Here is a 13759-nt window from a genome sequence, read left to right as displayed (position 1 = left end):
TAATATACCTATACTGTGATATATTTAACAATATTATTACATGAAATATAAGAGAAAAATAAGACAAAAGCTGCATTGTTAATACATACAGTGTTATAACAGACAGCACCAGCAAAATGTCTGATCAAGAAACCTTCATCATCTCTGACATCTCGGTGAATTTTCAGTTTGGATTTACGAGGTATCTAAATGGTTAGAAACAAGAGAACATATTAATTCATATCACTGATACAATTTTTGTTGAGAGAAGGATGAAATCTTTAATATTGATTCCTACATTTAGTTTACGAACAGATATTCATCTGAAAGGAGTTGTTCTCCAATGATGGAATATAACAGTGCTTAGTATATTCATGTTTGAAACTCCTAGAATGTATTAAGAATGAACAGATATGAATGACTAAGTTCACCATGCACATGACAATTTATTATCAGTAAGCAGACATCAGCAAAATATTTGTAGGCTGAATTCATACACAAAAGCTGAAAACTTGTTAGATTTAGTGGTCAACAGTAGCTTTAACTGAGGAGACACAACAATATCAAAACACTGGGTGTCCCTAAATCCTATTACGCTAATGAATAGAGTGTGTTCTGAACATACGTTCATATGAAAGAAAAATTGTTCTCCAGTGATGAGATCTAACAGTATTTATCATACTCATGTTAGAATCTGCTGGAACATATTAAGAAGGAATATGTAAGTCATAGTAATTGTGTTTGCATTGAAGACATATAAATATCAGTTTAATGAAAACTAAATAAAAGAAATAGACAATACAGGTCACTATGTCTCACTGAGATGACCTGAGAATTGTATTTAAGTGTACAAATGTCTATGGAATATTCAACCATTTACTCCAATAACTGAATTAAAATACAGTTCTGTTAACTGAATTTAATTAGGACTTGGATTTTCAAAACTAATCCCAGATCAAGCATATAAATGTGTTATAAAAAAGAAATAGAGACAACAATAGAAACCAAACTTACACTGAGTCTGAAATGGGTTTTGTTACGAGAGTGGACTTCAGTTGTGAAATGAGTGTATTTAGGGATTGGCAGTTTACTTTCTTCATCAAGTAAGTCAAATATACCATGGCTTTTACCTTCAATTAATTCTGAAAAAGAATTATATTAAAAATTAGAACATTTTATTAGCTATACATACAAATGAAGGGCTATTAGAGCAAAAAAACAAGCTTGGAAGGACTGGAGGGGTGGTGGTAGTAAGGAATTATATCAGGCTAGGAATTATATTAGCCAGGAGTGAAGCAGAAGGGAAGAAGTTCACCAATGTCTTACAGTATGAGGACTAGAGGCTTGAAGTGCTTTGGCTTGCAAGATAATGTGCCATGAAAAATTGTGATGTGAGAGAGAAGTGTGTTCACATAGATGATGGTTCACTTACAGTTAGTGATTCTGCAAAGAAAGAGGCTTGGAAGTGCCACTATGAAAGGCTACTAAATGTAGAGAAATGATGGGAAAAGGAGAGTCTGCCTAATATGGATCCGACAGAGAGACCAACAATTTGAATAGACAGTAGCATGGTACATAAAGCCATGAAGGGTATGAAGACCAGGAAAGCCCCCAGCCCATCAGGAATCACTGCTGAGATGCTTAAAAAAATCTGGTGCTGTTGGGTATGGTTTAGTTACTTGTATAGTAAATCAGGTTGTACACAAGGGAGTCATACCCAATGACTGGTGCAACAGCATCATAGTCAACTGCTACAGAGGTAAAGGTGATGCCTTAGACAGAAATAATTATAGAGGTATCAAATTGTTGAATCAGACGATAGAAGTTATGGAGAGGGTCATAACCCAACTAATTAGGAAGACAGTAAGTCTAGATGAGATGCAGTTTGGTCTTGTGCCAAGGAAAAGCACGGCTGATGTTATATTTCCGGTAAGGCAGCTACAGGAGAAGTACCTAGCCAAAGATATACCTTTGTACTTGGCTTTTGTTGACATGGAGAAAGCCTCTGACAGGGTTCCCTGATCCCTTGTCTGGTGGTCAACATGGAAACTAGGGATAGATGAGTGGTTGGTGAGAGCCGTACAAGCCATGTACAGGGATGCTGTCAGTAAGGTGAGGATTGGAAATGAGTATAACGATGAATTCAGGGTATAAGTAGGGGTTCACCAAGGGTTAGTTCTCATCCACCCCCTATTCATCATCGTCCTTCTGGCAATAACAGAGGAATTTAAGATGGGCTGCCCCTGGGAGCTCCTCTATGCTGATGACCTTATTCTCAGCTGAATTGCTTCCAGAACTAGAGAAGAAATTTCAGGTGTGGAAGCAAGGTCTAGAATCAAAGAATATACTAATATATACACACATGCTCTTCCCCCTACCTCTATAGTCTTCAAATTTTTTCTCCCTCATTGCTCTCACTGCACTCACCTCCTGCCCTCTCCCTAAAGTTTCTTTACCCCCCCCCCTCGATACTGTCTTATCTCTCTCCCTCTAGTCTGTGCTTAATACTCCATACCTCTCTTCTCTCCAAATCCCTAGCCAACCCTATCATTTTCTCCAATTTTTGTTTGCTTCCCATTCACACTCATATTTACCCTTATAATTCAGGATAACTCTGGACACACACCCCTACACAACCCCATCATCACGTTTCTAATCTGTCCCTCCAATTGTCGTCATCATCCTTATCATTTTATGTCTCTATTCCAAGCTGGATGAATCATCATGGTCAGTGTATGTGTGTGTGGTGGGGATTCTAGTTACTGCCCATCTAGATGAGTCTGAGGACCAAACCTCACTCATACAGTTTATTTTTGGAATAGTTTCTATTGCTGCATGTTCTCCCTGACACCAAACCATTTTCCATGTACCATGATACAATGCACCACTTTACTGGGTGCCTTTTATCATAGCACCAACACTAGTGATGTTGTCATGTCCTTGACAGGACCAGAGAGTCCTCTCAACCCCACACTTTACAGAGCACATTGGGTGCAATTCATCACAGTACTAACAATTGTAAAGTTTCCTTACATCGTATGATGAGGTGCTGAAAAGTTCCTGGCTTCAGGTAGAAGAAAATACAAGAGGATCAGTTAATTACAGTGTTATTCAACATGTTCCCTTCTTACAGTCACACACTTATTGCAGCAGTCTTTCAGTTTTTCTAAGCCCTGTAAAAGAACTCAGAAGGTTGGTCCTCCAACCAGGCCTTCCACAATACCCTTAAAGCCAGGAACTTTTCAGCACCCGCTCCCTGTACAGTTAGTTTGTGTAATTTCCAAAGATCAAAATAAATATATAATAAGGGAAATTTCTTTAACCTTTTATAAAGAAAAGTTATTTAACTTTTAAAATGGCAAGTGACTTTTGCATCACCCAAGACAACATTGGGGACTGGGAATTAATTTCCAGTACAAATACCACTTTGGTGCCAGGTGCATATAAGACCACCAAAAACTGCAATATGAGAAGGGGTTAGGAAAAAAATAATATCACATCGTCTGTTGTGAGGGTTAACAAAGGATGCATTCAGTAGAGGAGCCCATTTGAAAAATATATTGCAGTCTCCACCCAGTACAACCAGCAATAAATCTGAAACATGTTCTGGGAGGTATGGGGTGAGAGAGAGCACAAATGATGCACGTTCTGGAACCCTGAAGTGGATCCAGAAGGGAACTGTTAGTGATCGGAGAATGTGTAATGAAGATTGCTTCTGACAGGACCCTATGGAAAAGGTGTCTGAAAACTCTACTGCAACAAACGTCCCAGGAATAGTGAGCAGAGAAGATGGCTGGATGAAAAATATTAACCCTTTAGCATTTAAACCAGCCATATCCAGCCAAAATACTCTTCCTGTTTAATGTTTAAACTGGCTGGATCTGGCTTCTCACACCTGCCCAGCAATGTCATTGTAAAAATAAACAATTACATCAAAATCTCAAAGGTATGAGATAAAAGGTGTGAATGAAGAAGCATTACATTTTACAGAGTAAACTGAATGTTAAAGAGTAAGAGATGAAAAACACTAAAGTGGAATGGAAAAGAGGAACAGGGCCACTGACTAATGAACTTCAAAACATATTAACACTCTTTGTTAGGTAACTCTGTTACTATTTATCTCAGGCAATCAGAATGAGATCAAAAAGAGAAAAAAAATAAAAATAAACAACTTACCAATACAGTCTTGGTTGTCTGTGTAATCAATCTTCTTGACATTCAGACCTTCCTTCTCATATAAGGCTTGTTCCTAAAATGGGGGGAATTGAAAGACCAAAATAGATATTAGACATTAGTATTTCATAGGGGCTATGTAAAACATACATGCACATATGTTTGTGCATGTGTATGTTGTATGTATGTGTGTGTGTGTGTAAATTTCTATGGATAATCTCTAAGTTGCTTACAATTGCATGAGAGAGAGAGAGAGAGAGAGAGAGAAAGAGAGAGAGAGAGAGAGAGAGAGAGAAAGAGAGAGAGATTCCCTGTTAGTATGGGACATTTTCATTATCTTGTCTGCAAGTCTGTAACAATTTTGATTTTCTTGATTCAAATTGGTATTTGTAATATTTTCCTGATTTCAGTCATTCATTGGACTATGGTGACTATGCTGGGGTAGTCTTGAAAGGGTTTTTTTAACCATGGTGCACTACTGCAACCTATCATCTATTTTATTGATCTCTATTTATCAAAAGGCTTTGCTAGCATTTTTGCTCTAAAGGGACACAACTCAATCCACTACTTTACACTGGTAAACTTAAGGTATAGCCCACACTCACACGTCTGTGTGTCCATGTCCCAACAAATCCCCATCTGGGATGAAACTACCACTAGTCACTGTGAGGTATTGAATTTTACAACACCCACAATAAAATCATTGCAACTGTTTAAAGTTCTAAAGTTCTCTCAGTCTGAGGCTGTTGTATCTAGTATATTGCGCATGTGTGCACACACATACACACTTTCCATATGTTGGCATGAGCTGGATAGGCCATCATAGTTTGAGCCAATTTTCACTTGGAGTTACTGCTTGATGGTGGCCCTCTGACTATCCTGAATACATCTGGGGACCAGGTCTCACTTATGCTTTGTTCTTGATTTGGTTTCTTTGGCTGGATGCCCTTCCCGTCACCAACAACTTTACAGTGTACTGGGAGCTTTTATCACAAAACTAGCACGAAATACGTTGTCTTTTCCAAAAGACTAACACACACATTTATCTCTTATCTCCTACTTGTTTCAGTCACTAGACTGTGGCCATGCTAGGGCAATGCTTTTGAGAATATTTTTAGCCAAATGAATCAACCCCAGTACTTGTTTTTTTTTCTTTTAAGCCTGGTATTTCTTCTTTCAGTCTGCTTTGTCAAATCAGGGACATAAAAAACCAACACCATTGTCAGGCAGAGGTGAGAGACAAACACACAAACGCATATACATACACATGGGCTTCTTTCAGTTTCCATTTACCAAATCCACTCACAAGGCTTTGGTCAGCCAGAGGCTGTAGTAGAAGGCATTTGCCCAGGTGCCAAGCAGTGGGATTGAACCCAGAACCATGTGCTTGGGATATCATGTTAATATCTACTATTTCATGCTTGTATGGCAGCGACTATCATGCAATGTCAAGTAAAGGATAAACACACACACAGACACATACAAGCTTCTTTTAGTTTTAATTGGCCAAATCCAGTTGCAAGGCTTGCTCAAGGCTATCATCATCACCATCACCATCATCATCAACAACAACAACACCCGTTTTCCATGCAGGCATGGGTTGGATGGTTTGACAGGAGCTGTTTTGGTATGGTTCCTATGACTGGATGCCCTTCCTAATGTCAACCACTCTGCAGAGTGTACTGGGTGCATTTTATGTGATGCTAGCTATATGAATCTAATTTGAACTCAGATCCATGCTTGACCACATGGCTATGTCTATTAAGACAAAATGTTTTCAGACATCCACTGCTGCTCAGAAGATGTTACTCTACCCCCAAACACAGCTCCCATCAAATTATAAATTCTAATCAATATTTTTTTTTTTTTTCTAACTTTTAAAGAGAAGGAAATCAATAATTTTTGTTTGTTTTTTTGTTCTGATCATTTTAAATTTGTTTAATTATTGAAGAATTGGCAAGAGTAAATGATAAAACTTGAAACATTACCTCCTTTAGGATGCGTTCATTAAAGAACTGTTGGAGCTTCTCATTACAGTAATTGATACAGAATTGTTCAAAACTGTTCACTTGGAAATATTCTGAGGAAGTTTGGAAAGAAAAAATAAATTAAATAAATAATATAAAATAATAACAGATTTCAAAATATGAAATATTATTGTTTGCACTTCACTAAAACTGAATATTTTAATGATGTGTGTATGGTGTGTGTGTGTGTGTGGAGGGGGGGATATAACTCTGTAACATGAATGAAATAGAAATAAAATAGAAAAAATATTTCTAAAAAAATCAAAGAATATATTTAAAGAAATGGCCCAATAAATTATATGAAGAAAATTAGGACACCAGAAATAAGGAATTGTAGGTCAAGAGGGATGCAGTTGATTATAATGATTCCAGTATTTTAGTGGGGTGAAAGCACATGGCCTAGTAATGTTGAGCTGATGAGTGTTAGGTCACAAGGTCAATTCTCAGAAGGAGGGGGTGGTTATGAACAAGATGCTTCACTTCACATTGCTTCACTAGACACAGCTTTGGGAATCTGGATAAACTTTAGTTTCACGAGTTAGAAGGTTCCAGGCAGACTTGGCTGGTACTCTGCTGGTACTTTATTTATTTTCTCAAACCCAGAAGGATGAAAGGCAAATTCAGTGAGATTTGATCAATTTATACATACACTAAATAAGAGCTTCAAATTTTGTCACAATGCCAGCAATTTCAAGGGAGGGGTTAAGTCGATAACATTGACCCCAGTGCTTAACTAGTATTTATTTTACTGACCCTGAAAGGATGAAAGGCAAAGAAGACCTCAGCAAGGATTTGAACTTGGAATGTAAAGACAGACAAAGTGCTAAGCATTTTGCCTGGCATGCTAACAATTCTGCTTGCTTACTGCCTTATAAATACACTAAATATTAATTAATTATAAGTGTAAAATAAACTACAATTGGCAAATGTGTTTAATCATTGTCATTCTGTTGGCACAGGTATGGCTGTGAGGTTGATAAGTCTGCTTTCCAACCAAGTAGTTTCAGGTTCAGTTTCACTGTAAAACACTTTGATGCTTTTGCTACAGCACTGGGCCAACCAAAGTCTTGTGAGTGGATTTGATAAATGGAAACTGAAGGAAGTCCATGAAGTGAATGTGTGTGTGTGTTTAGATTCGACTCTATGAAAGTCATGAACTATGAGCAATGTTGTCAATTTTCCCCTCAACAAATTGTCTGTTCATGTTACACCATTGAAAATGTGTGAAATAGAGATCCCTTAACTAAGGAAACAGTTGAGGGCTAGTAACAGGAAAGGTATCCAGCTGTAAAACAATGCCTCACTCATAGACCGACCCTCCTCTCAGTCATGCATTATTTTGTCCATAAAGACAAACAACCTGAGATCCAATCTCACTAGTTCTTTCTATGCATTTATATTATTTATATTGACTAACCAACTCCCATCAAAATTTTTGGCCTTGTTTTTAAGTTGGAAGTCACTATTCATATCTTGTATTAGGTAATCAATAGTATCTTTGATTATAGATTCCCAACATGTCAATCATTGGTTCAGTGAATTGACAATGACCAATAGTGACAAGGGAGCATCTGTGTAATTCAAGTAGAATGAAGATCACAAAATATTGGGTCATCCCATAAATACTGTGGTTTTTCAATTGAATGAACTAAAAGTCGGAGGGGAACAGGATAAACTACCTGCATCAACTTGCTATAAAAGCAGGCAGTAGTTTTACCTTGTCCTTATTCTTAGTGCAAGTTTTGAAGAGTGCAGTTTGATTTTAACATTTAATTTTTCAATGGAAATGACAAAGGAGCATATTTGGCATATTTTGCTTTATGAGTTCAATAAAGGCAACAACACAACGGAAAGTGTGAGGTGTATTAATGCAGTATATGGGGATTGGACAATAAGCGTAACCAAGTGTCAATGGTGGTTCCAGAAAATGAGCCTCATCCTGGAAAATCTGTAGAGCTCGACAAGGACGTCATGCAAACCCTGGCGGAACAAAATCTGTTGAGGAACTAGCAGATAAACTTGGATTTAGTCATTCAACCATTCATCAACACCTGTGTGCCATCAGAACAGTCAGCAAATTGGGTCAATGGGTTCCTCACAAACATTCCAAGGCTAATCGCATGTGTTCTTTGCTGTCACATCTCACAAATGAGCCTTTTTTGGACTGAATAGTGACTGATGACGAGAAATGAGTTCTCTATAAAAATGTCAAGCACTGATGACAGTGGGTAGCGAAAGGAGAAACACCAGCACCCTAGGCTAAAGAAGGTCTTCACTCACGTAAGGTATTGTTATCTGTTTGAAGGAAAAGGTTTAGCCCACTTTGAACTTTTAAACCCAAACCAAACGATAACAAAAGAGATCTTCTGCAAGGAGCTTGAGCGGCTTAAATCAGTGATAAAAGGAAAACGACCATCTTCGGTTTCAAGACAAAAGGTGGTCTTCCATCAGGATAATGCTCAACCACATACAGCGAGGATGACATTCCAAAGACTGGAGCAGTTTGAATGAGAAACAATACCCTACCCAAAATATTCGCCAGACATTGCCCCATCTGATTATCATTTATTCTGCAGTTTTCAAAATTATTTAGATGGAAAAAATATGAATTCTGTAGATGAAGTCAGAACAGTACTGAAGAAGTATTTTTCATCACAGACAAATGAATTTTGGAAGAGGGGCCTTGCAAGTCTGTCAAATAGATTGAAGAGCATTGTAGAAAATGAAGAAGAGTGTATTTTAGATTAAAAAAGAACTTTGTTTATGTTTATGTTGAAAACTAAAAGAAGTATAAAAAAACTGCATTATTTATGGGATGACCCAATATTTTTGTCTAGAAATGCTGGTTTATCAATTTTCTTACACATACAGTTGATCTCAGTAGGAATTGAACTCAGAACACAGAGATGAGACAAATACTGCAAGGCATTCTGATACCACAAAGATGTTACCAAATTTCTCCCCTTCCAGTTGACTGGCCAGTAAAAGTTGGGCAAGATATTTTGCACTGTCATGGCTCTCTGTGATCTAATGACAATGTCTGTGATGACACTGGTGCTAGGATAGATTGGTTTGTCTCTATCTTGGACAACATGAGTGATAAAAGTGAGGCAGGGAATCACATGTATGGATAACTGATATATCTGCTACAACAACCTACTCCACTTCCATGTCTAGGCTTGCACCCTGGGGGCATGGGTCAACCCTAAGTGACAGAGACCTAAGATGTGATGTGGTGGAGTAAGGGGTAAGTGGTGTGATGGTACTCATATTCCATAACAGTCCTCTCCATACACAGGACATATCTTCCTGCAGATGTCCACTGGTTTCTTACCTATTTTAAAATAAGAAATTATAAGGGGTTGATAATATTTCTTTTGTTCTCCCTTTTCAGGATGATCCCAAGCACACAAAATATAACCTGTTTTGTCACAAGTTCGTATGAACTACACTGAAGTGTCAAGTGTCTGATGAGTGTGCATGTGCAAGGAACAGATTGAAGTTAGCTACTTATTATAGTGCTTGAAGTGATGGAATCAAACTACACAACAAATTCCTCTGAAATTTATTTCAAGGCTGAGACTTACCAAATCCAGCAATATCGAGGACACCAATGTAATTGCATGAAGAACTAAATGGGATTGCCTGGTTTACTCTGTTGACAATGTAATCAAAAAGCCGTGAATAGACAGCTTTAGCAAGAGCATCACGAGCATTGCTGGCTTCATTTACCTTTAGAGGAACTCTGCAAACATAAGACAAAAAGAGTTAGCTCAGTTTTTACTTGAAAATTTACTGACACAAAGACACACACATATATATATATATATATATATATATATATATCAAGCTGTAAAATCCCTGCCAAAACAGTCACAGTAGCCTGGGGTAGTTTTTCTATCCGGCGAGCTCCTGTGAACCATCCTACCCATGCAGGCATAGAAAATGGACGTTAAATGATGACAACTGCTGATATTACTCACAAACCAATCCTCATTGGATGGAGGCAGATAATCAACAAAGTGGGGACAAGGTAATAGTGTGGTGTGGGATTTGGCACAACCAAGTAATCGGACCATTTTATTTTAAGGGCTCTGTGACAGGTGATTTGTATCTGGACATGCTAGGCAACAAGATGATGCCTCATGTGCATCCACTTGGAAGAGGAAATCCTGTCTGGTTTCAGCAGGATAGGAACTCTGCCCCCATTATGCATTATAGGTTCATGATTTTCTGAATGAGCATTTTCCAGGGAGATGGCTCGGGCATTGCTGGTCAATTGAATATTTAGAGTTACATGGCCAACACTTTGAACATTTGTAATGGATTATCTACTTCATTGCTAATAAAGCATACTTGATATCTCCCATGGTGCACGACTTTCTGGCCACCCTGTATATACACATACATATGTATACATACACATATATATATATACACATACATATACAATTGTTTTGACACATCTAACATTGATCCCTCATGGGTGGGATACTTAACAACTGGTATCTATATATACAGTGTGCAATGGGTACATTGTCATTTTATATTTTTAATTTCGTGGATGCACATTGCATATCCATATGTTTGTGTGTGTGTGCTTATGGTGAGTGTATTTGTGTGTGTACCTCTGTCTCCTTGTGTGTGCGTGTTTGAGTATGTCTATGTGTATGGGTTTGTGTGACTATGTACGTGCGTCTGTTATGTATGGATGTGTGTCTCCATATGTATCCTTGTGTGTGTGTGTGTGGAGTGTGCACGTTTGTATATGGTCATGTGTTTCCATCTCCTTTCACGCGTGTGTGTGTTTGGCTGTCCATATTACCTACCTTGTGTGTGTGTGCACACCTGCCTGCCTACCTATATACACAATAGTCTTATTTCAGTTTCTGTCTACTAAATCCACTCACAAAGCTTTGGTTGGCCCAAGGCTATAGTAGAAGGCACTTGACCAAAGTGTCATGCATGTAGTTGAGAAGCAAGCTTTTTACCATACAGCCAAGCCTGTGCCTATGTGGAGACTGTCTGTGATCATCTTGGTCATATAACATGGGTTGGTGTCAACTAACTCCATTTTGTTGCTCTTAATCTCAGTTGGCCAGCCAGAGTGAGGATCAAAAAGTTTCCCAATTGAAATCTTGAAGATCACTTCTGGCACACAGGTTCCATAACAGCAGCCTCTCTATACACAGTGCATATCTGCTTGCAGGTTTCTGCTGCTTTCTTGATTTTTTTAAAAATAAAATATTATGAGGATTCAATGTTTGTTTTAGCTCTCCATTTTCAGAGAGATCCCAAACACACAAAATACAACCTGCCTTATCACAAATTCACACCAAACTATGTGAACATAGTGTCAAAGATCTAATGAGTGTGCAAGGGACAGACTGAAGTTAGCTACTTATTAGAGTGCTTGAAGTATGGTGTCAACAAAACCAAAATGACTTTTTGGTCAACCCAATATATATATATATATATATATATATATATATACACACACACACACATCCACATATGTACATACAAGTACACACACACACACACACAAGGTGGGCTTCTATTGGGTTGGCAACTAAGTTCCTGCCGTTTTTTTAAATTTTGGAATTTATTGCGTTTTTAAATTTTGAAATCTATTTTTTACGAGAATTCTATTTTTGAATCATTTTGGAATCTATTTTGTTTTTTTCCTAGTTAATTTTAGTTTATTTTCAAATCATTAAAATGGAATGTCAAGTTAAGAAAAACAAGCATTTTCGACACCACCTTCTTTTTGCTTTTAATCAAGGTTCTAAGGCCACAAAAGCTGCTCGCGACATTTGTGTTGTGCATGGAGAGGGTGCCATAGCTGAAAGAACCGCTTGTGATTGATATGTCCAAGTTCAAAAATGGAAATTTTGACGTCAAAGACTCACCTCATTCTGGCCGTCCTGTTGAGTTTGATGAAGAGTGATTAAATGAACTTTTGCACGAAGATTCTCATAAAACGACAAGGGAACTGGCAGAGAAAATGGAATACTCCCACACTGCTATTGAGAAGCATCTTCACTCGATGGGAAAGATTCAGAGGTATGGAGCATGGGTTCCACATGCTTTAAGTAACAACAACAAAAATCAACAAGCCACAATCTCCGCTGGTTTGCTTGCTTGTCACTGCCCAACGATTTCTTTACCGAATTGTTACTGGCGACGAAAAATGGTGCCTGTACATCATATGAAGCAGTGTAAGGAATGGCTTAGCCCTGGTGAACAAGCAACACTGCACGTGAAACAAGATCTTCATCCACGTAAAACGATGTTGTGCATACGATGGGACTGGGAAAGTATTATCCATTACGAATTGCTTGAACGGAACCAAACGGTCAACGGGGAGCTCTATGTTCAACAGATGGAATGACTCAACATGGCTATTCAAAAGAAAAGACCTAATCAGCAGCATGGAGTTCTACTGCTGCACGACAACGCCCGCCCTCATATCGCCAATATGACCAAGGAAGCCATTCAAACACATGGCTGGGAAGTGCAGCCACACCCGCTGTACTCCTCTGATTTGGCACCAATGGATTTCCACCTCTTTCGATCTCTTTCAAATGCTATGCGTGGAGTTTCATTCAATACTGATGCAGAATTGAGAGCTTGGTTGGATCAATTTTTCGAGTCGAAATCAGGTGATTTCTACCAACGAGGTATTGAAAATCTTGTTGAACGTTGAGAAGAAGTTGTAAACAACAACGGTGAATATATTATTGATTAATTAGTTGTTATTTTTTAAAGGCAGGAACTTAGTTGCCAACCCAATAGAATCACTCGATTGTGAAAAGAACTCCTTAACTGCAAGACTTTACCTACATCTATACTCATTTAACCCTTTGGCATTTAAACTGACCATATCTGATCAAATATTTTACTTTTTGTTAAAACTATCAAGGTCTGGTCTCTCATACCTACCCTACAATGTCATTCTAAAAATATACAATTACATCATTGAAATCTTGAAGCTACAAGACTGCATGATTAATTCAAAACTGAATAAATAAGCATTACATTTGACAAAGAAATCTGAATGCTAAAGGGTTAAAAAAGAAAAGGACTCCAAATTTCCTTACTTGATAGCAGTTCCTTTCATTCCTCCTTTAGTTGGGACCATTACTCGACTGACCAACGCTTCTCTCAACTCTCCTTTGTCCAAAGAAAGAAGGGCAGCTGACATGTTTACAGGGCCTTCTGAAGAAGCAGAGAGCTTACATCCACCTAATTGAAATAACAGAATGGTAAAAATATTAACTGTTGCCATAACTAAATAACAAAAGAGATTTCATAAACATTATTGTTTGACCTGAAATTAAATGAGCATAATTAAGTCACATAATTACAATGGAATACTGGGATAGTATTGTGATAATTAACAATATATATATAATTGCTCCCCAATATCTGACTGGTATTTATTTTATCAACCTCTCTGGGAGGATGAAATGTGAAGTCAACTTTGGCATGATTGGAAATTTAAGATCAAATTACCTGTTCCTCCTTCAAGAGTTCAATAAACTACCAGTTAGGTACTGGTTCAGTAAAAAAACAAC

General features: G+C 37.8%; 1 protein-coding gene across 4 annotated transcripts in view; it reads right to left on the bottom strand.

Moving 5' to 3' along the window:
- Positions 1 to 13759, bottom strand: part of LOC106870296 (unconventional myosin-VI) — a 180409-nt gene that overhangs the window by 30109 nt on the left and 136541 nt on the right. For all 4 annotated transcript variants that reach the window (XM_089338913.1, XM_089338914.1, XM_089338915.1 and 1 more), the window contains exons 11-16: positions 13283 to 13427; positions 9767 to 9924; positions 6141 to 6232; positions 4156 to 4228; positions 994 to 1121; positions 90 to 185 (exon numbers count right to left, since the gene is read on the bottom strand). In XM_089338913.1, coding sequence (XP_089195039.1) covers positions 90 to 185; positions 994 to 1121; positions 4156 to 4228; positions 6141 to 6232; positions 9767 to 9924; positions 13283 to 13427 — 692 coding nt within the window. The remainder of the gene's footprint in view (positions 1 to 89; positions 186 to 993; positions 1122 to 4155; positions 4229 to 6140; positions 6233 to 9766; positions 9925 to 13282; positions 13428 to 13759) is intronic.

The sequence above is a fragment of the Octopus bimaculoides genome, chromosome 21 (assembly GCF_046866305.1).
Source record: "Octopus bimaculoides isolate indiv1 chromosome 21, ASM4686630v1, whole genome shotgun sequence".
Lineage (NCBI taxonomy): Eukaryota > Metazoa > Mollusca > Cephalopoda > Octopoda > Octopodidae > Octopus > Octopus bimaculoides.
The sequence above is the reverse complement of the archived record's forward strand: the minus strand, read 5'-3'. Positions and strand labels throughout refer to the sequence as shown.